The sequence below is a fragment of the Opisthocomus hoazin genome, chromosome 10 (assembly GCF_030867145.1).
Source record: "Opisthocomus hoazin isolate bOpiHoa1 chromosome 10, bOpiHoa1.hap1, whole genome shotgun sequence".
Taxonomy (NCBI): domain Eukaryota; kingdom Metazoa; phylum Chordata; class Aves; order Opisthocomiformes; family Opisthocomidae; genus Opisthocomus; species Opisthocomus hoazin.
In genome coordinates this window covers 14,773,576-14,795,552 of record NC_134423.1, presented here as the reverse complement: position 1 = coordinate 14,795,552, position 21,977 = coordinate 14,773,576, and the positions used below count along the sequence as shown (strand labels likewise).

The 21,977-nt window shown below is 39.6% G+C and overlaps 1 protein-coding gene across 7 annotated transcripts in view; it reads right to left on the bottom strand.

Annotated features, from left to right (window-relative positions):
• OTUD7A (OTU deubiquitinase 7A) overlaps positions 1 to 21,977 on the bottom strand; it is a 167,154-nt gene that overhangs the window by 56,320 nt on the left and 88,857 nt on the right. For all 7 annotated transcript variants that reach the window (XM_075431846.1, XM_075431847.1, XM_075431848.1 and 4 more), the window contains 2 exons: positions 13,610 to 13,763; positions 9,347 to 9,501 (listed from right to left, as the gene is read on the bottom strand). In XM_075431846.1, the coding sequence (XP_075287961.1) occupies positions 9,347 to 9,431 (85 nt within the window). In that variant the 5' untranslated portion in view covers positions 9,432 to 9,501; positions 13,610 to 13,763. The remainder of the gene's footprint in view (positions 1 to 9,346; positions 9,502 to 13,609; positions 13,764 to 21,977) is intronic.

Sequence of the window (21,977 nt, the reverse complement as noted above, 5' to 3'; positions counted from 1 at the left end):
GGACAAAAATAAATTCGTATAACATTGAAATCAAACACATCCCCCCCAGTGCCTCATGGGGTAGGTCTCTCCTTCCAGTCTTGCTACTTGTCCAGTGAACTTCAGCAGCCTTGTGGTTTGGAGCAGACAGCATACAGTCTCTCTGGGGACCTAGGAAAAGCCTTACTCTTTCTATAATCTAAGTTCTGTTTGTATGTCTGTTTTCCGTTCTTTGAAATCTCCTAGACCCTGCTCCTCACACAAGTTGCTGCTGTGTCGCATCTTTTTTATTTTCTTTAACTGTCATCTTCTGCACAGGCCCTCAACAGAAAGGAACAATCTATCTTATCCCACAGAGGTTACACCTGACATAGGCACTGGACATGCCCCCCATCACAAGGCCGAAGGAGAAGTAACAGGTAATTAATCTATTTTGCATAGTCTTATCAGCTAAACTAAGTAGGACATTTTGTTGCAATCTGAAGGGCAAAAACAATACAAGACTATTTTCAGCCTGTCCGCTATTTTTTTTTTACGTTTACTTATCCGATGCACCCTACTGTTTACTAACTGCTAACTTCTTTGTTTATATGACATGTTCTTGTATTTTAAAAAGTATTTCACAGGCATAACAACGTCATTTCAGTACACACAATCACATCAGATGACTAGTCACTGGTAGCACCATACCAGTTAGCAGCAACTGAACTGCTCCAAAGCAGCCCTGACACAGTGCGTTTACATGAAAGGCTTCGAGTTCTAATGGTCAGAGAACATCAGTCAGCAAAAAGGTGGAGCAGCACAAAGCTGATTAGAAAACACCAGTAGGGAATCATACTCAGGATGCTGGGATCAAATTAATTCACTAACTCAACAGAAAGAATACTCTTACTGAACAATTCTTTCCAGAATAGCTGCATGTGCTATGTGAGTCAGCAGGTGTAAAATTTAACAGGACTGAAAGATCTCTCCTTTAAAACCAAATGTTTATAGTGTGGAGGAAAAACAACAAAGCAAAAAAACGGTGCAGCTGAGTAAGGAATGGAAGATGCACTCTAACTGAGGGCTGGTACTGACATTTTAGTGCCAGAGACAGCAGACATCTACATGAAAGGGAAATTAAAAAATAAACTCAGTTACACCATGAAGTTTCTGTCCTAAATAATAGTTGCTTGAATAACAATGGGAGGCATTGGCAGCCTGAAGAGAAAACAAAGACTTAGATAAAACAATATATAGATAAAACAATATATAATTTAAGAAGCCACATATCCATTTTTGCTTTCCCACCTCACACTGGATTAGTAAAAATAATGAAAAATATGTGAAAGAACAGAAAGAGTAGGACTCACCTCAGAAACATTTCAGATGATTAAATTTTTCCTGACCATCAGCGAGGACTGCTTCCACTTGCCCTATTTTAGACAACTTGAAAAGTCCAAGAAATGTTCAGAAGTGGGTTTCCCAGTGATCTGGTGCTCTGAGACTAAGCTGAGAGACATAAGGTTTTCCCAAGCCTTGGTCCTGGATCCAAAAATTCTAGCTTTCCTTAGGGCGCCTCAACCGGGGATGACATAAAAGCGCCAAGAGTAGAAGAAAGGGGCAGGGGATGAGAGCCAAGTGTCCAGTGCCAGGACTTTCTGTGGTAGGTTCACTGTGCTCCAAATCCCAGGCTAGAAAGAAGGTGAAAAGAAGGCAGTGCTCAAGAGCATTCTCTATGCAAGAGTACTACTGCACGATCCACAGAGAGCACGCTCTCACCTTGGCACACTGCTCTTCGGGCATCACACCTTTAGTGAACACTGGGGAAAGCTGTTTGCCATTAAATCTAGCTTCTGAGGGAGGGAAAGGTTGAGGTGACCTCATTAGGACAGACCACACTGTGATCAGAGAAGACACTTCATTCCTTCACCTTTCCCAGCACTTCAACCTCGTCTTCTTGTCCTTCTCAACCTGTGGACACCATCCCCTCCTTAGAAACATTTATAAAAGAAACCAAAGACCAAGACCTAAGTTTTTATATTTAGCCTTGACTACTACTGTTTTCAACCTGAGGCACACTAGCAAGAAAACCAGCCCAGGGACAAGACTGGAAATTAGATGGAGAAACTACTGAGCCAATAGTTTAGTCAGAAATTTAGAATAAAACACACTGTGATTTTCCTCAGACTCTGCAGCAAGGAAATCGGATGTGTGCCATTGAAGAGATCAAACCAAACCAGAACAAACTTCACAGGACAAGAAATATTCCTGCAGATGGTTTTTTGCGTATCTGGTCCTGCCCCAAGCTGCATGTACGCTGCATTATCCACCACATTGGATCCATGCACTATGTACACACACGGTATAGCACTATAACATATGTAAAACATTTACACAATTACTTTTTCCTGAGTGGAATCAGAAATGCTGTACTATCAGACAGCCAAGGGTTTGTTTGCCCAGGTATTATTTTAAAATATCACCACTTTGTTGAATTTTAAATAGAATAATATATTGCATAGTATTAAAAAAGAAAAAAAAACCACCAAACAATACAACTATATAGTGTTCTCTATTGGAAGCTCTCTTACCAACAGTTTCAGAGTGACCCTCTGACAAAGTCCCGATTTCTTTCTTTTAATAGATATATTTCCAAACTCAGTCGACATTTTAATAAGCTGGTCAGCTTGAAAGCTGAAATCTGAAAGAAGAATTCAAGGGGCAATGGGCACAAATTGAAGCATAGGAAGTTCCAGCTGAACATGAGGAAGACCTTCTTCACCCTGAGGGTGACGGAGCACTGGAACAGGCTGCCCAGGGAGGTTGTGGAGTCTCCTTCTCTGGAGATATTCAAGACCCGCCTGGACAAGGTCCTGTGCAGCCTGCTGTAGGTGACCCTGCTTCGGCAGGAGGGTTGGACTAGGTGACCCACAGAGGTCCCTTCCAATCCCTACCATTCTGTGATTCTGTGATTCTGTGAAGAGCACTAGAAACTTTGCACTTTTGCTTTAAACCATTTACTTCAAGACTATCACATACTGTGATTTTTTAGATGAGAAATACACACTGCCTTCATAAAGGTAGTATGGTTAGCACCCCTCAGGTTTTACAATAGCTTTCACAGTGCTTAGACAGCTGCATTGAACCCTTGTTTTTCTGGAGAATAAGGGGCCATGTTTTTTTTTAACCTAGTTTTTCTCTAGTCAAGTCTTCACCTTGATTGTGCTGTGAGGAGAAAGTGACTTCTTAATGCTCTGCAGCATGAGTAATCCTTGCTCGCTCAATGTTAAGCACATGCTTTGTCAGATCATAACGCGTGCTCTCTAATAACAAACACCAGGCACCCATTAAGCAGCCTATGCTAGTTTTACCGCTACTAGATTTTATGTTTTTCAGGCAGATAATATCCATGTAGCAAGACCTAAGCAACTTCGCATTAGTTGCTGGATTTTTGCTTTTTACTGTTTTGGCTGAAGCAGCATAGTGTAGCGGGGTTGTAACAGTTAATAAATCCCTTGTCTTTCACTTTCTTAAACAGGTATAATAAAACTAGAGGACATTTATCATTAATTAGTAGCAATAGCAAGCACGCAACTATAAAGAACTCCCCCCTGCCAAGCTTTCCAATATTCGCCTACTCCAATATGTTAAAAAGAACATTTGAAAGGTCACCAGAAATTCTTGATTTAATGATAAACAAAATGCTACAAAGGATACAATCTGAGATGGGGAACTAGGAAAGATCTAAATAGTAAGGACCACAATGAAGGAAAACTTTCAGCAACAACATATACACAGGACTTCAGCAAAGGAAAGAGACAGGAAATGCTGCCTAAAGCTAAACAGGACCACAAACGTGTAAGAAAAAGGACGCAGAACAGGAAGGTTAGGCAGAATTAAACAAATTACAATGCACCCTGTGTGTACAGCTCAAACTGCTGGTGCATTTACCTAACGAAGCAGCAGCAATAAAAATACCCAGTAAGAATGTGAAACTTTCACAAAATAATAAAGGAAAAAAAGAAGCCAAAATACTACACAGTTCACAGAGAAAGCAACTTGAACAAGCATACATAACTTTGTATTTCAGAAAATAAAAGTGAGGTCTATAGAAGCACAAAAAGATGACGAAACTGAACAAGAAACTAAGCTGAAAGGAAGAGAGTGAGTCAGTTTTCAATGGGACAAATATGAGAAAGTAGAAAAGGGTATTTTGGCGAGATGGCAGTAAAACTAAAATGGACACACCTTTTGGAATTTTTAACCATTCTAATCACGTAGAGTATCTGCCCATCTACTTTATATTTCATGTCATTTTCATTGTTAATGAAACTCACACTTGAATGCAATACTATTTAGAAAAATTTTTTTTAAAAACAGGAGAGAGACTACTGAAGGACCAGTAGCAGCAATGTAACTTCCAAGGTTTTTGCCACCATTTCTTAAATATTTCCATTGTCTGTATTTTTTACTAGCAAATTGGAAAAAAATTACAATCCCACCATTGCTAAAGTTAATGCAAAGTTTCCACAGGAAAAAAAAAAAAAACCCTCCTTATAAAAAAAAAAAAAAAAAAAAATTTAGAATTCAACAAAGCATCCCTGCCTACAGAACAGGATAAGTCTTGCTGGCAGACGAAACTTTTGTTTTCAATACCATCCCAATTATTATGACTCCTTCAATTCTACTGCAGAGAACATGCCTCAAATACTCCATGCCAGTGCACAGAAAGGTGTTCTTGGCATAGAAGCTGTCCCACAAATACAAAGGATCAGCTGTTAGGTGGGAGCATGTCATCTCCCCTTTTAGACCCTTTAATGGAATCAGCATTTTACAGGAGACTATACTGTGGATCAGTAACAAATCAATTAAACAGGCACGGGAATTTTCAGCAGGAACGCTTGATTCACATAGTCCTTCCCCTTACGAGAGTGAAAACCACCTGTTATCTACATTCTGAGATATTTACAAATGACCAGACACAAATCCAGTATATTCTACAGCAGGCTGTAGAACATACTTCCAAAAACAAAATCCAGGGCTCTTATTCCATCTATGCTCTTCTGTGCCATCTTTCTTCTTAATTTTGAACAGTTTTGCATGTTAAAAAGTAAAACAATATGAATCTCTACATAATGATGTCTTCCTTCCAAGAACACAGGAAAAAGTTCTTAGCCGAAAGTGTTGGCTGCAAGGTGGAGAGAAATGAGAAACACTCGAGTTTTACAGTTAGGTTCTGAACAAGACAAGTCCTCACAATGTTTCATAGCATAAATCTAGCACCAGGGTTATCACCTTGACTTTTTAGTCATAATTTGACCCAATAGAATACAGCCATTATGGGACAACATAAACAGAGAGGGCAATAAGCTAACTTTCAGGTAAGGAAGAATAACCAACCTAAGGCACTGAATCTCAAGATGTGATCTTATGAAATGGACCTGTAAGTTCACTTTGAAGCCAACACAGAAAGGAGTGCTCCAGACTAATACATTTATTATGATCTCTTGCTACGCTTCTGTGTAGTTTTACACTTAGATTAAATCATTTGAAATAATCATGTCCCCAAGAATTATATGTTAAGAGCTCCTCATGAACAAGGATGTGCCTAAGATAGACAAACTTATGGCTAACTGCAGCATAAGAACAACTTTTGTTCCTGAGGTTACATGGGTATTCAATTGTACAGGAGAATTCAAAAAGGCCTGAAGGTTGTGAACTGATTTATTTCACTCAAAACAGAGGAAAGCCTTTGAAATTCTTCCTTTTCTGATCAACTCTGTCCTATCTAGGTTTAAAGTTAATTTCTGTGTTTCTGATACGCTGTGCATCTGTGAAATGGAAATGTTCACATTTGCCACAACAGGAATTAAAAGCTGAGCATGGTTAATGTATTTTGTCATTGACAGGAATTCTCCCAGCATACTTGTGTATGTGGGAGGATGATGTTTTGTGAGATGCTGTTGGTTGAGAGGATTCGTAATTGCCAATATGAAATGTTGAATTTTATTTCGAACATGAAGGGAATATTATTACCTTTATACAGCTAGTGACATTGTTCAATCATTCTAATATCTTGTCTAAATCTTTGCAGAAATTATTATTTCAATGTCTCGGCTGAACCTAAGTTCTATACTTCTATCTTTTTAATGCAGCGTATGTTTATAGTTCTATGTGCTGGTTAAGTTACAATTAACCGTTCTGAACTAGGAGTTCTGACATTTTACCCTCACAAACACATAGGACTTTTTTTTTTTCTTCCATAGGACTCTCTCCAAATATTAAAAATCGTGCTTTCAGGCACAAGGCAGAGTTATCAACTAACTAACTAAACAGTAATTCCAGCTTCAACTGCAAAAGCTCTTCTACTTCTTCAGTTATTGCTAGCATTGATAATTCTACGAGCTCTTTTACTTGATACGAGCTGTTTATTAAACCTAGGAGCTTTAGGTGACTATGCTAGAAAGGCATTTGGAGGAATGATAAGCAGCTTCTGTCTTTCATGATTATTGATTGTTACTTAGTTAGTTTTCACCAACGTAAAACAATCCTCATTTTGTGCCAGTAGGCCAGTGCACAATGATTAATTTATATATATACACACACACATATATATATATAAAAAGATACCCCAAACTTGACAATCTGTTAAGACAAAGTCTACCATCAGCTTCTTTCCCATGTAAGTCTGTTCTTAAAAACCAACTGCTAATAAAGCAATCCGCAAGTTCAGTTTAAATGCAATCACTTCTTCCTACTTGGCAAGATGTAGATTAACAAATATTAAAAGGCGTAAGACAAAAAGAGGAACTCAAGACCAGTTTTATTCCTTACGAAAAACTTACATGCAAAACTAGGATAAAATTAGACCACAGGTTTTAAAACAAGCCTTAGTTTTGGTCCACGTTGTCAAAGGAAAATCATGTAGTAAGGACATTTTGTTAATATTTGCCTCATTTTCTGCTAGAATGCAAAGTCACTCAAAGCTGAACAGATAGCTGGAAATGACAGTTTTGATCTTTGTGTAACGAGACATTGGTAGCAGCTCAGCTTCCTCTTCCCACTGCCAAGCCTTCCACAAGAGAACTAAAAAAGGAACTGAGTGAGAGGAGAATAAGAGACTATTTTTGGGGAGTTAGCTTTGTACACTCAATCACATGACAGTACTGTAAATTTCTCTCTCTCTCTCCATTAATTACATGCTTTTCTTTGAATTCTGCTTATATTCACTATTCTTTGAGGAGACATTCATCTACTGCATCTCTGTCACCTTCCATAGGGTCAGTCTCCTTTACCACATACATTTCATGACTGGAAAGCCAATCTCCTGATTTCTGAATTAATGGTGAACTACGTATACCTCGATTAAGCACTATATAAATCTGGAAATAGACAGCAATTACTTTTATATAATGGTGAAATACTAGATCATTTATATAAATAAATGAAACCATTTATACAAGGAAAAGGACATGGTTTCAGGTAAATATTTTTAATGCAGTTTGGATTCTTTTTAGGTTTTTATTAATTTTTATTATTATTTCATTATTATTATTGCCAGTGAATTTCACAAATCCTCCAGTTCCTGATGGCTGTCTATACTTTGACATTTAAAAATATTTCATCTGTGCCTTCCCCCTATATTCAAGTGGTCATTGCCTGCACACCGGCTGCTTCCTGTAAGCGAAGCTGTTTTCTGATTTATCAGTAATCTCCAAGATCATACACACCTACAGCCCTGGCACTGTAAATCAAATACAGCATAACTTGTTTTAAAGACTAAACCGTTTTTGTCTGCCTTAGGCCACATTTTACATAGGTTATACTTAACAACTCAAGCATTACTGCTATTCTGTACATGGGATGTTCAAGGTGCCAGCCTAGACTTCTCAGAAGGAAGAGGGACATGCCCTCCTCATTCCAGGATATTGGGGAAGTTGGAGATCAAACACAGCTGAAGAGAAATCTGTTCTCTACCATGCAGACCTATCCATTTATGCTTAGGAGTTTTCCCAAAGCTTAGTGAGGCGAAGAAGTCTTTCCACTAACTTCAAGGTGTCTTTGGGTCAAGGCAAAGCATTCATATGCAAAGATGACATCTGCAGAGTCTTGCAGCTGATTTCATGTTTTCCTGTGGCACTAATCTAATACATGTCCTAATTTAATCCTGCACAAAGCAGCAATACACATATCTACCAGCATGGGCTGCTTTTCAAACTATTTTGCTGAGACTGCTGTTTCTTTCACCTGAATCACATTTATTGTGACATTACGCTGTCAATATTAACCACTTGAGTGCAGGCTTTTATTTTAGCCTAGTTTTAAGTAAAATCTTTTTGTGTGTTTGCTTGGGTTTTTCCCCACTATCCTCAAAATTAAGTGAGGACTGAAATCCAAATCTCTGGGTAATTAACGGAAATCTTGTAGCATCTAGATAGCCCTAAATTAGCACATTTTCATCCCATCAAACTAAAAGGAATGCAAAAAGCAATACTAAAACTTCATTCGGCTCTCCCCACCTTCTGCTATGTTCACCTAGTTCTCATGTCTGAAACATCTCCAGTTTTTCTGTTACAGGTAATACTCACATTACACTTCTTTCAGTTCTTTTGCACAGGAATTGATAGGTTAGTTTTACAGTGAAAAAATTATCTGAAAAAGTTTGAAAATGGGCTCATTTTAGACTCACTTGCTTTCAGTGCTTTAAATTTGGAAATTTATGATCTGTTCACTTTTTGAAAATTAAGGGACTGACATTAGCAAACGAGAACAATGCCAAAAGCTTCCTAGAACAATCAGACCTAAACTCAGGAAATGCATTTACTGAATGCATAGCATAAAACTGAAGTTACAAAAACCATATAAGTGGCATACGCAGCACTCAAGAGGTCAGGTCACAAAGGGAAAATTATGTAATAGTTTCAGGTTCTCCAGCAGAATTGTAGAGGTTCATGCTGTCTTTATTTCCACAAGGGGACTGATAAACAATTGTCCCACTCCACGATTTCTCAGGAATTCGCAATCATGGCCAAAACAACAGGTACCAACCTCCCTTGGACTTGACTACATGGATGCAATTAATCTGCGTAATGAAAGACTACTGAGGTTTTTTTTGAGCTTCTTTTGACATTTGATGACTTATTATGCACCAATTCAAAGAAATTGGAACTGATTTAATTTAAAGAAAAACAGTAGTAAAGACCAGCAACAGTTGAGAGATATGGATGCCAACTTTTTCAGTAACGGAGAAGTTTAAAAAAAAAAAATAATGGAAATAATACCTTCATCCATAATCAGTTTATTAGGAAAAGTAAATAAACTTGAATGAACATGTCTTAGTGAACAGGAAAAAAGTCAACAGCAAACTTGTGTCCTGAAAGCTTACCTTCCAGTAAGTCTCTTGCCAGACCTGGTTCTGCCCCTGTGGACCGAACAAAGTCTGACAGGACTGCATCCATATCAAGAGTCATGTGATCATTCAGAGATGCTGCCCGACATGCAGCAGCAGTAGGACTTGCTGGATGGCTAGAAGGTATCCATCTGCCAAGGAGAGAAAGAAACAGGATTTTAGAATATACTCCAAACCGCTGTAAACCACTTTTTTCCTCTGTTCCCCAAACAAGACTGTTAAAAATGCTAAACCATTCAATTTCCAGCATATTAAAATAAACATCATTTGTCATCCATAACTGTCTTAGCCTAGAAGCTGCTGATCACTCACACTAGAAAGTTTTCTCTTTCTTGTAAATAATTCTGCAACTTGAAGACTCCAATCCAGCTGAACAGAGGCACTGTTCATTCAAAGCACAACATCGTATCATTGTCACTGCTCATACACCGAAGTTTATTAAGTATTTAAATGTTTGGATAGTCTATAGCTCTTCTGCCTGCCTTACTAATATATACACAACAGAGCTTAGTATTTGTTTTTTTATTTGCCTTGTCATACCACTTCCGTAATTTATGGTTTCTCCACTGTACTGGGTCTGGCTGAGATGGAGTTAATTTTCTTCATTCATTTTCTAGAATTGTGGCTAAACCAGCATTGATAACACACCAATATTTCATTCATTGCTAAGTAGTGCTTACACAGGTTCCAGGCCTTCTCCGTTTCCCACTCTGCCCCCCCCCAGCCAGTAGGCTGGGAGGGGACACAGCCAGAACTGCTGACCCAAGCTGACAGAAGGGATATTGCAGACCATATAACATCACGCTCAGCAGTAAAACTGTAGCAGAGTCTTTCCAAAGTAGTCATTGCTCAGAGACTGGCTGGGCATCAGCGCTTGTCAGAGGCAGTGAGCAATTGTCTTTATGCCACTCGCTTTTTTCCCCCCTCTTTCTTTCACTTTAATGAAACTGTCTTTATCTTGATCCATGAGGGTTTTTCCCTTGCTTTTGCTGTTCCAGTTCTCTCTCCTATCCCACTGGGGGGTGAGGAGAGTGAGTGAGCAGCTGGTAGGTGCTTAGTTGCTGGCTGAGGTCAACAAACTCCATGGCTTTGTACATCAAACTCCAGGATTTGTTAATGGCCACTTTCAGCTTTTCCCGTGTTGTTTATAGCTTTGTTTTTCTTTGCCTGTGAAAGCTATTACGAATGCACTAACCTTGAGTCTAATTTGGTGTTTAGCCCATGTATTTCTGCCATCCCAATGCTCTAGGAATCATCTCATAGAGTCAATTTACAATTACACCTTTCTCTTCTCCTCCAGGAGCAACTTTGTAGTGGAATTAAGAATGGCACCTCCTCCTTCTCCTCTGGGGTAGATGTTTCCTGCCTTGTTGCAATGGCCCTTCAGTTTCTCAAACTTCCCTGTGTAACCAGAATGCTCACATTATGCGGAAAGATTATAGCTGTCAGCCAGGCAAGCAAATAGTCATCTGGTTGCTCTGCCACTGCGATACTGAGGCCCATGGTGAGAAATCAGAGGGTAAGGAAGCCCAGAAGTTGGGATCCCTTACTAAGGACCGGGGAATAGGCAAAGGGACTGGAAAAGGGGCAAAAATCCACATCCTCTGGAGGCAGCTTTGGCTGAATGTGAAGGCAAGGTATCACCTCAAGGAATATGTGCAAGATACTAAGGCAAGTGGACAACCACTGAAGAAAGTATCCACTATCTGAGGGAATGAGTGGTGGTGGAGGTGATTTACAGCAACCTGGACAACAACCAGTCCTCCAAAGACCTGGACGAAATCCAGTGCAAGTGGTCCATGTGGCAGAAGTTTGTATAGAAAACACTGATACCACATGCCAGCACCCTGGCGATAATGGACTGGACAGACAACAAGGTACCAGCCATGGACAGACTGGCCTGCCAGCTCTGACAGTTCGAAGAGAAAATTCCTTCCTCCCCAAACCTGTAGGCCTGTGTCTACTTGTGTTGTCTACCTTGTCCAGCCTCTCACAGGATCCTTCTGTTGTGGGATGCATGCTGAAGAACAGCAGACTTTGACTGCTACCACAAAGGTACATGGGTGACAATCTTGCACCAACTGAGAATTCCTGGTTCCCATACATGAGCAGATTAATCAATCAGAGAGACAAGGAGTGATCAGCAAGACTCGCTCACCCTCTAATAGTCCCATATGGCCAACATGAAAGTCTGATGGTGGGTAGAAGCTAACAGTGGACTACTGCAGCCTGAACAGTCAGGCCACCATTGTATGCTGCTGTACTGGTCATGCTAGATCTCTGATACGAACTGGAGTCAAAGTTATCAAGTGGTGCGCTACAACTGACACTACCTATGTGTTTTTCTTGATTCCTTTGGCAGCAAACTGCAGACCACAGTTTCTTTTCACATGGAGGGGTGTCCAATACACCTGGAATTAACTGCCGCGGGGATGGAAGCACAGCACTACCATTTCCAAGGAGAGATACAGATTGTACATGAAAAGGGTAAAGCCCCCAAATGCTCACAGTACACTGACATCATCATTGCATAGGGTGACACAGTGAAGGAAGTGTTTGAGAAAGGGAAAAGAATAATCCAAATCCTTCGAAAGCTTGTTTTTGCATGAAACAAAGCAAGGTCAAAGAACCTGCACAAGAGATCCAGTTTTGGGGAATGAAACAGCAAGATAGACATTATGTCCCAATGGATGTGATCAATAATGTAACAGCCATATTCTCATCAGTTAACAAATAAGAAACATAAGCTTTCCTATGCATTGTGGTTTCTGGAGAATGCATAGTCGAGGTTAAAGTCAGACTGTGAGTCCTCTGTATCAAGTGACAAGTAAATACTTCAGCTGGGTTCCTGAGCACTGACAAGCCTTTGAACAGATCAAACAGAAGCCCTTTGCCTCAACTGAAGCCTATGGTAGAAAGCACTCAGAAAGACTCGAGGTCAGTCTCTAGGGTTTTAGAGCCACAGCTACAGACGATCCAGGGTATCGTGTATATTTCTAGCTTCCTCTATTGCAGTATTTCTATAGTTGAATTTTCAGCGGAGAAGCTAACTCCACAAACCATATCACAAACACATGCAACAAATACACAATATAAACATTTGGATTGACTGAAGCCCAGCTGGGAGAGGCAGGCAGGAAGGGTCTAGCAGGATTTCATCCCTGTTCTTCTTCTGAGAGATGCAGTTAGAGTACTAATTAATACCACCAGCGTATACAAAGGTCTTAACTGTTTTCATACCTAATTCTCCATGCACCCCTGAAAAAATCCCACCCAACCCAACCACCTATGCAGGACTTTAAAGCAGTTATTATGTAATATCAGCTTAACTATAAGAGAAAAGCACCAACATTTTTTCGCACAAGTGGAGGATGTCAGGTTTCCTTCCTGGAAGGATTTGCCTGTTCTGAGGCAAAGTGACAGTGGCTTACTGTGAGAAAACCAGCATCACACGAATATGTCAGTGCACTGGGTGTCAGTGGCCAGGTTCTGGTAGTGGGGGTTGAAGAGGTGGCCTCTGTGAAGAGGTTTTGGTGGTCCTCCGTGCTGAATGCAGTTGGTTCCAGCTGGCTCTACAACAACCTACAGCAGGTGGCACCTCTCTAAAAACAGTCCTGCTTCACAGGAAATTAGGAGGTTGATTACAAAAGGAACAGGAGAAAGAAGATTTGTAAGGTTTTTATTATTTGTTTTATTATTTTCTTTTATTTTGTTGTATAGTCATTTATTGATGACCAATATTGTATCTACTGTACACTTTTTACTGTGTTTTTAAGCAGTCTCGGGGGGGGGGCAATCTTATCAGGGTGCTCTCTTGGGGGCGCAATCACCTCTCAAGAAGCAGATCATGTTTCGTCTCAAGTGAAATGTGACACAATGTCTGGCATGGGAGTTTTTATTGCCAAATCAGTGGCTAACAAAAATATATCTACCCTACTGCATTTTGTACCTACTTTTTTGCTCCTGAAAAACTGAAATCCATCCTTCTAGGCAATGGTCTCTATAAATATCAAATAAAAATTAAAGCAGGCACTTCAAGAATAGTTGGTGCTAGACAAGCTATTAAAACAGCTAGCATTCAAAACACAGTTACACTACAGATATCTCTGTATTTCTATCCTGCCCGCCCTACTTCAGAAATAGCGCAAAGAAAACAGGATGATGTTAAATGATACACAACATAAGCAAAAGCGTATGTTTTACTTTCATGCTTGTTATTCATAATTGGTCAAAGTTTACCTTTGAACACGAATTAGATTTTTCCTGTGGATTCCTCCTCACAGGCTCAGTTGCAACTTTACGATGTGCCAAGGACAAGGACTAGCATGGAGACTTCCTACTGGTAGCAGATGATACTGGTTGGCTCCTTCTACCACAGCTACAGAAAAATACACTGTGAAAGAAATTGGAAACCAGTTATTTCATCGTTCCCCAAATGAAACACAGTCCTTTCCTACTCTGTGTGCAATTACCTGGTTACATTTAACCTTGAACATGGAATGCCTTTGCTTTCTTAGAAATTGCCTCTTTCTGCAAGTATGTATCCCAGGCAGAATACAAACATCATTTATCTTCTGCTCCAGGAGGATGGGGTCCATAAGGACTACCTGCAAAACCCAACTTACTCCAACCAATTGAAAGTGTATGGGATATGCTTATGCAATTACATGCTTTTCAGCATCAAAGCAGATTAGCTGTTGCTAATCCCACCCACTTCACAGTCTTCTGGCCCCAACGCTGTATCACTGTATGTTTTATACCTCTTCTACATTTATGCTTTTATACTATTGATATAACTGTATCATTATGTTGGGCCTGCATTAGGATAGTAGGGGAGGTGATCCTTTCCCCTCTATTCAGCCCTGGTAAGACTTATCTGGAGTGTTAAGACCATCATTTCTGGCTCCCCAACATAAGAAAGACATGGACATGCTGGAGCAAGTCCAGTGAAGGCCACAAACTGCACATCTGGATCACCCCTGGACAAGGGAAATGCTTCTAAAATGTAACATAATGAAGGTGCAGTAACAGAAGGAAAGTGGCAATATTGAGGAGGCTAGTTAAAAAGGAATGCAGATGCTTCAGGGGAAATGCCTTAGTGGCTTATGGCTAGATGTGCCATCTAAGCTTTGTTGCAATTGAATCTATTTCAATGCAAATGCAGGACAATAGTGCTACTTTTATTTTAAAAAAATAGATACATAGATACACTGTAAACAGCACTAATATCCATACAAAAAGATCACAAGAAACTTAATACAATTAATTTCTTTAGTGACTAGGAGAAAGAATGAAACAAAACTTAACCAGTAGGATGGAAACATGGGTCAATCTAAAAGAACCTGCCGCAGGTGAATAATACAAATCACAGAATCACAGAATGTTGCTGTGTTTGAACTTTTAGTTGTCAAGGCAAGTGCAGAGCCCCAGTCTGTGTGTGCCTGTGAATGGAGTGACAGGAGCAAAAGAATCACAGAATCACAGAACGGTAGGGGTTGGAAGGGACCTCTGTGGATCATCTAGTCCAATCACCTTGCCAAAGCAGGGTCACCTACAGGAGGCTGCACAGGAGCTTGTCCAGGCGGGTCTTGAATATCTCCAGAGAAGGAGACTCCACAACCTCCCTGGGCAGCCTGTTCCATGGCTCCGTCACCCTCAGAGTGAAGAAGTTCTTCCTCATGTTCAGACGGAACTTCCTATGCTTCAATTTGTGCCCATTGACCCTTGTCCTGTCACTGGGCACCACTGAAAAGAGTCTGGCCCCATCCTCCTGACACCCACCCTGCAGATATTTATAAGCATTTATAAGCATTTATAAGGTCCCTCTCAGCCATCTCTTCTTCAGGTTAAACCAGCCCAGCTCCCTCAATCTTTCCTCGTAGGAGAGATGCTCCAGTCCCCTCCTCATCCTCATAGCCCTCCACTGGACTCTCTCCAGTAGCTCCTCATCTTTCTTGAATTGGGGAGCCCAGAACTGGACAGAGTACTCCAGATGGGGCCTCATTAGGGCAGAGGAGAGGGGGAGGAGAACCTCCCTCGACCTGCTGGCCACAGTCCTCTTAATGCACCCCAGGAGCCCATTGGCCTTCTTGGCAGCCAGGGCACACTGCTGCTCATGGTCAACCTGTCGTCCACCAGGACACCCAGGTCCCTCTCCACAGAGCTGCTCTCCAGCAGGTCCACCCCAAGCCTGTACTGGTGCATGCGGTTGTTCCTCCCCAGGTGCAGGACCCTGCACTTCCCTGCATCAGGTTCCTCTGTGCCCAACTCTCCATCCTGTCGAGGTCTCGTTGAATGGCAGCACTCATCCCAGTTTTGTCTCATCAGCAAACTTGCTGAGGGTACATTCTAACTCTTCATCCAGGTCATTGATGAAGAAGTTGAACAATACTGGGTGAAGTACTGACCCCTGCGGGACACCACTAGTTACAGGCCTCCAACTAGACTCAGCGCTGCTGATGACAAAGCATTAGTGAATTTCAGATAACAATCAAAATGACTCAGTACTATAATGACTGCTAATTTAAAATGCACCAGCTGCACCCTCAAGTTCAGTCACTATGTGTGTGGGCTAGACTGCTCATAAATTTGGAAAACTGAAGTGCATATTAGTCTGAAGAAGTCAATTCATGAGTTGTCTCAGTATCAGCATTATCTCAGTATTTTCAACACTATTTGATACTCTTAAAAGCAGAAGAAAAGACCAATCTCTTTCTGCATTTATGACCTCATCCATCACCTCAGAACTGCCTCTTGATTACATTATCACCAGAACCCATACAGTAACCATGTCAACAGATGCATTTCATTCTTAAGTCCTCCCAGCAAAGGATAACCTAGGATAAGCTGCCTATGAAGATCTTTTCTACAAAAGAGGTTCTGTCCAGTAGTGCAGAAAGTTCTCTGCCTAGTACCTCGACAGCTGATGAAAACACAGCTGACGTGCAACAGCACCAGAGATAAGGCTAGCTGTTGTTTTACTGAAAAACAATAATTTAGAATTAAATACTATCCAGGTTCCATTATACAATGATAAATAGCTGTGCAGGCAGAACACACCTGCCTTTTTTGGGTGCCAAGAAAGCACATCCAATCCAGACCTTCCAAATCCATGACAGTGTGAGGAAAATATCTTCTAGTTGAACGCTCCCTCTATACCTGTGCACTGTGCTAGATAATTCTCTAGGCTCTGGGCCTTGCAACTGTGCTTAGAACATTTGTCCAAAAATATCCGTGCTACTTAATTCTTCCTGTTGCTCATCAGACCTAAATTAACAGCACAATATAGATTAACAGTGCTTATTCAGACAGATATGTATGAAAAGATAGAAGAATCAACGATGAAGCATGTTAGTGGATGTTAAAAACAAAAGAAAACAGAAGAAACCCCACCACTGATTACCTGAAGTAACACTGATTCACTGTGTTGGATTACTTAAAAATGAGACAAAATATCTACAGGATTGTGCTGACTGGAGCTGGATTCCTGCACAATTTCCATGCAGACTCCAGGTTTCAATAGTACTGAATTAAGCACATCCAATGTTGTAAGAGACAGCTAAAATCTCTGCTACTCAGGCAACTGAGGAGCAACCTGCTGTGGAAAATCATTCCTCATATACTGGTAAGGCCTCACAAAGTCCCTGAGACATCATAAACTGAATGTGGTGCTACCAAACCCACAAATATTAACAGCTCTTGCAAAAAACCAAACAACCAAAAAACCCCTCAAAATGCCCCAAAAGAACTACCCCCCCAGCTCTCTCCAGAACTCATTACTACGTTTCCTACTATAGCAGTATTTGCACTATTTTACTAACTGTTAGTACTAGCTATTTTTCTTTTTTCATGCAGCAAACATCACCTCCCTACCCTGTTTAGTAGTCACAATTATCGCAGGTGGCAAGGAGAGAGTTGGTAGGATCCTCCCTTTATACATTTGAACTAGTACTAATTTTTTCCCCAGGGCGAGTTGTCATCCCCCCCTGGGGCGGGAAAACAAACCAAAACTCAACAAAAAGAGGCTTTAAAAAAAGTATTTGCCAGAAAACTACTATGAGATGTTAAAACCCACCCAGATGGAATAGTAAAATCTACCAAGCAAAAAAGAAAATAAATTGTAAAGAAGGAGGCAGTGACTCACAAGCCAGACGGCTACCAGGCTTACCGTTCTCACCAGATGAGTATGGTCTCTCCTTACCCACAAAACCACCACCACCACCTTTGGTCCAGATGGGTAGTCAAAGCATTAACACAATTTACACTTTAAATATACTTTAGATATACACACTTGGACAATATATACACTTTAAATATACACACTTGGAGAAGATCTAACACAATCATCCACCCACCTGTCAATAAGCATCACTTCTCTTGTGGTTAACAATATAGACACACATATATACTTACAGTTTTCCTCTCAAATGTGTCAGACATGATACACAAAGGGCACTTTGAACTGATACCCGTAAATGTAAAATTTCCACTTTCTAGAGTGATTGTAATTAAGCTAAAGTAGATCCTTGCTGTTTTGAGAAGACAGGAAAGCTCTAAGATAAAGAGGCTCCTAAATAAGGCTAGTTCGACAAACTTGACTTGCTGCTGGGGGCGGGGGGGGGAGGAAAGTTCTAAGACAGAGAGACTTCTAAATAATGTTATTTGTTTGGACATCTCAGCCTTGGGAGGGCAGATGTACCAAACTACAGAGATAAAGAAGCACCAAGAGGGCAACAAGACCGGAGCAAAACAATCTGGAAGGACATGGTATACGTGATCTTAGAACTGAGTTTGCGCAGAAAAAAGGTCAACCAGCGGACACTGTGAGGAAGAGTAGAAGCCTTCATCTGAAGACCCCCGATGACCACTCGGGGATGCTAACAGATATGCGTGAAAGACATTAACATATGCTAAGTAGTTATCAGAAAAGTCATGAATATGCTAAGCATTTCTGGGAAATACAATGAATATGTAAGTTGTGATTGTATTTAACCTGAAATGATACCGTGTTTGGCGTGCACGTTTGGAGGAGAGATCCCCCATGTGCCCGGCGCCGTAATAAAGAATATCTGCTTAATAGCCTTCCGACTATTGAGTCTTCATCTCCAGCTTTTCATGGCATCAGAACTGAATGTAAATGGAAACATCTTGACCCTCAAAACAGAACGAAGACCTTGGTTTTCACTCCACTCAACTTCTAGACACATTTCTTCCCTAAATAATTTCTTCTTTATACAATGCAAATACCAGAGGCAGTGAAAGTGGATAATTTGCTGTATATTGTAAGAAAAAGCATTTAAAATGTATTTAAAGGAGAGATACTGATTGCTTCTAAATGTTAATAGGACTTCACATCAATTTAATACAATCTCAGTTATATTTGATATTTTCTACTTAAGTACTTCTGTCTTAAAAACGAGTCATACTTAGAAGTGAACGTTCTTCATCTGAATCTAAGATTCACTCCTAAAATCAAATAGCTTCATCCAGTTAAACAATATGAAGGTATTTTTTTCCAAACAGGCGGAAAGATATGCATAGGGCTAACTACTGAAGGAAAAGCAGGTATGTTAAAACAAATCCCATGCCCTCAGAATACCAATAGCCAACAAAACAGAAGTGAGGACAGAAAGAAAACAGTGCACAGTGGACAAACCCTCAGGAAGACATAATGATTAAATTGCACCTGAGATCTTTTACTTTCATAATTTTTGAAGAAAGGATGAAATAAGCACCATCAATAACATGCCCAGTCTCGGTGCTCTAGGAAGCCAGTGGAGAGACACTCACCAATTGCATTAACCCAGTTCCCAGACACACTTTTATTTTAAAATTTTGCTGCAGTGTGACAAGGTTAAATGCCTACTAACACTACTGATTCCTCTCAGCTCGTTTGGCAATATACAGGCTGAGTGCAGAACGCTCTTGTGTTGAATGCTCACGCTGCTTGCATTTTTGGTTGTGAAGGCAGAAAGACCCTGTTTGTGCACAGCTCCACACTTTAAAAGTAATTCTTTCTGACATGCCATATTTGACAGAGAATGTCATGGTTCTACAATCTTGACAATATCATGAAATTGAACAAATGCACCAAATAAGACCATTTGTTCTTAGTGAAACATTTAAATATTTTGAGCTCAGGATGTGCAATTTCTCATTATTTTCTCCATGCAAAATGTATTTACTTACAGTTTCACAGAGACTTTAATTTTTTAGTAAGATAGAGTGTTTTTATTTGGTTATTACATTTCTAAAGCTGCTCTGCTCCCCATTAGATAACGCTTTGCCAAATGTTCATATACAAGATAAAAAAATATTAAGGGAAAAAGTGTAATTAAACTATCAAATCCATTAGAGAAGATTTGTTTAGGAGGGGAACATCAGATTAAAGGGAACTGGTAGTTAATGTAGGGCCTCAGCTTTTCAGCTTGACTAGTAGGAATACCATGCATATGCAAGAGTAGTTAATTGTTCAAAGCATTTGTTGCCCAGGTAAAAGGTGATTAAATATTAAGATACAGTACCAATTTGAAATATAGAAAGATAATTCTCTGCCAAGAGTAGCTGAAAGGAATGACACTGAATTTCTACTGTTTTTGCACCAATGAAGACACACACAATCTTGTCAATACTGTAGTTTGTCTACAGGAAGACTACCTTATTCTCAACATGAAACCTCTCCCTACCATTTATTTGGGCTAACTTCAACATTATTCAACATAATACGACCTCAATTCAGTGAGCTTTTCATATTCAGAGTAACGCTTCAATCACGCTTTGTTTTAGTGTTCCCCTGAATAGCTGTGGACTTTATGTTTACATATATATTTTTTTATTTCTGTGCAGATATAGTCAGGTCTGCATCCAAGATATAGATGGAAAAATCAGAAACAATTACTCATACAAACATTTCTGCTTTCCAGTATTAAAAGTGAAACTAGAAGGTAAAAACAAAAGACAGATGTTGGCAAAGCCTTTTCTGGAATACTGTGAGCAAGTTCAATAATTTGTTTCAGAGAGATCACCTCAGACTGAAACAGGTGAAGTGAAAGGCTACAGATCATTAGAAATTAAGTGTTTTATCTTACGACAAGTCACTAAAAGAGCCTGGATTGCAGAGACAAAGAAACAAGGTTGAGAACTGGATTGAGACTGCTCTTCATAAACATAGCAAGCCACCAGTAAATACAGTCCGGAAATAAAGACACAGCTTCCAGTGACAGAAGTGCTGGGAACAATCTTTCCTTACAAGCTGGGGCAAAAATACTAAATTATTTAAAGTAGAGCTACCTAAGTACATATAAAGTACAATACAACCTTCTGCAGTGATAGGAAAACAGACTTAAAAAATGGGCAGTTTTCTTGCAATCCTGTGGCCTGTTTTTTGACACTACTGAATAAGCTGTTTTTAGGAAACCCTTTTAGGGGTTATTCTCACTGGGCAATAGAATCAGATGGTCCTCATTGCAATATTGAAACAATTTCTATATGACAAAAATTTGTATTGAACCTTTTCCCTTTCTGTCTATAATTTGCACTTGGAAAATTACATAAATGATTTACACATGTGTAGGAATTTGCTTACTCCTGTAATAGGACCTAATACGGATGAGGTTTAGATACAGATGCAAAGAAAATATCAGAAGTTTAAAAGTGAAATTATTCCTGGAAACAAGTTTATGCAGTAATTTACCCTGGTGAAAAACAACACCTTAAATCCACAGCAGTATTTTATAGCCCCTTTTCAAAGTTCACAGTGATCATACGTGAAGAATTAGCATAAGAACAAATTGTGTCTCTAGAAAAAAAGTCTTCTGCTCCCTAGTGTCTGGTTTTCTAATAAACAAACATGTGACGTATGTTAAAATACAGACTATATTATAAATGTTTATCTTCATATGCAAATATTAAGAATATAATACATTGTATCAATGAAAAGATAGGTGATTGCCTAAACAACATAGCTGACCTATATTTTTAAAACTTACACTCAGTTGGTAAAACATATAAGCACTAGCTATAGGAATTCACACATCTTGACTAAGCTGATGATAATTATACATCTGATAAGAGGTTTCACTAAAAAAAAAAAATTATTAGAAAAACCACACCAATATATGACCACAATGCTAAAAATATAACCACATTTAGGTTTTCTGCTGTGGAGCAAGCATGGCAAACACGTACATGTTAAAGTGTTAACAGCTCACATCAAGGTAGCGTTATTGTCTACATCTACAATTTTCTGCCTTTCAAAGGAACTTAATGGCAAGTCAATGTTATTTTCTAGAACATTTGTCTTGTTTTGTTCCCTGTCAACTAGACTGCTATTAATTTTTGGCAGGAAAGGAAAAATTAATACTTTGTTCAGGGATAAGAATTCCGTTTAAAAATTAAGACTCCAAATTCTAATAGAAATACTGGTTCAAGACACCAGACACTGAGGAAACATGGAAGAATTCCCAAAGAGCTAAGCAAAATATGTGCAATGGGAAAATTTCATTGATGTTTTATATAATCATAACAGCATGATGTCAACTGTAAGTGTATATTAAGCCACACTCATCCAAAGCACTTCTATACAAATCATTGTAGTGGTTCAAAAACC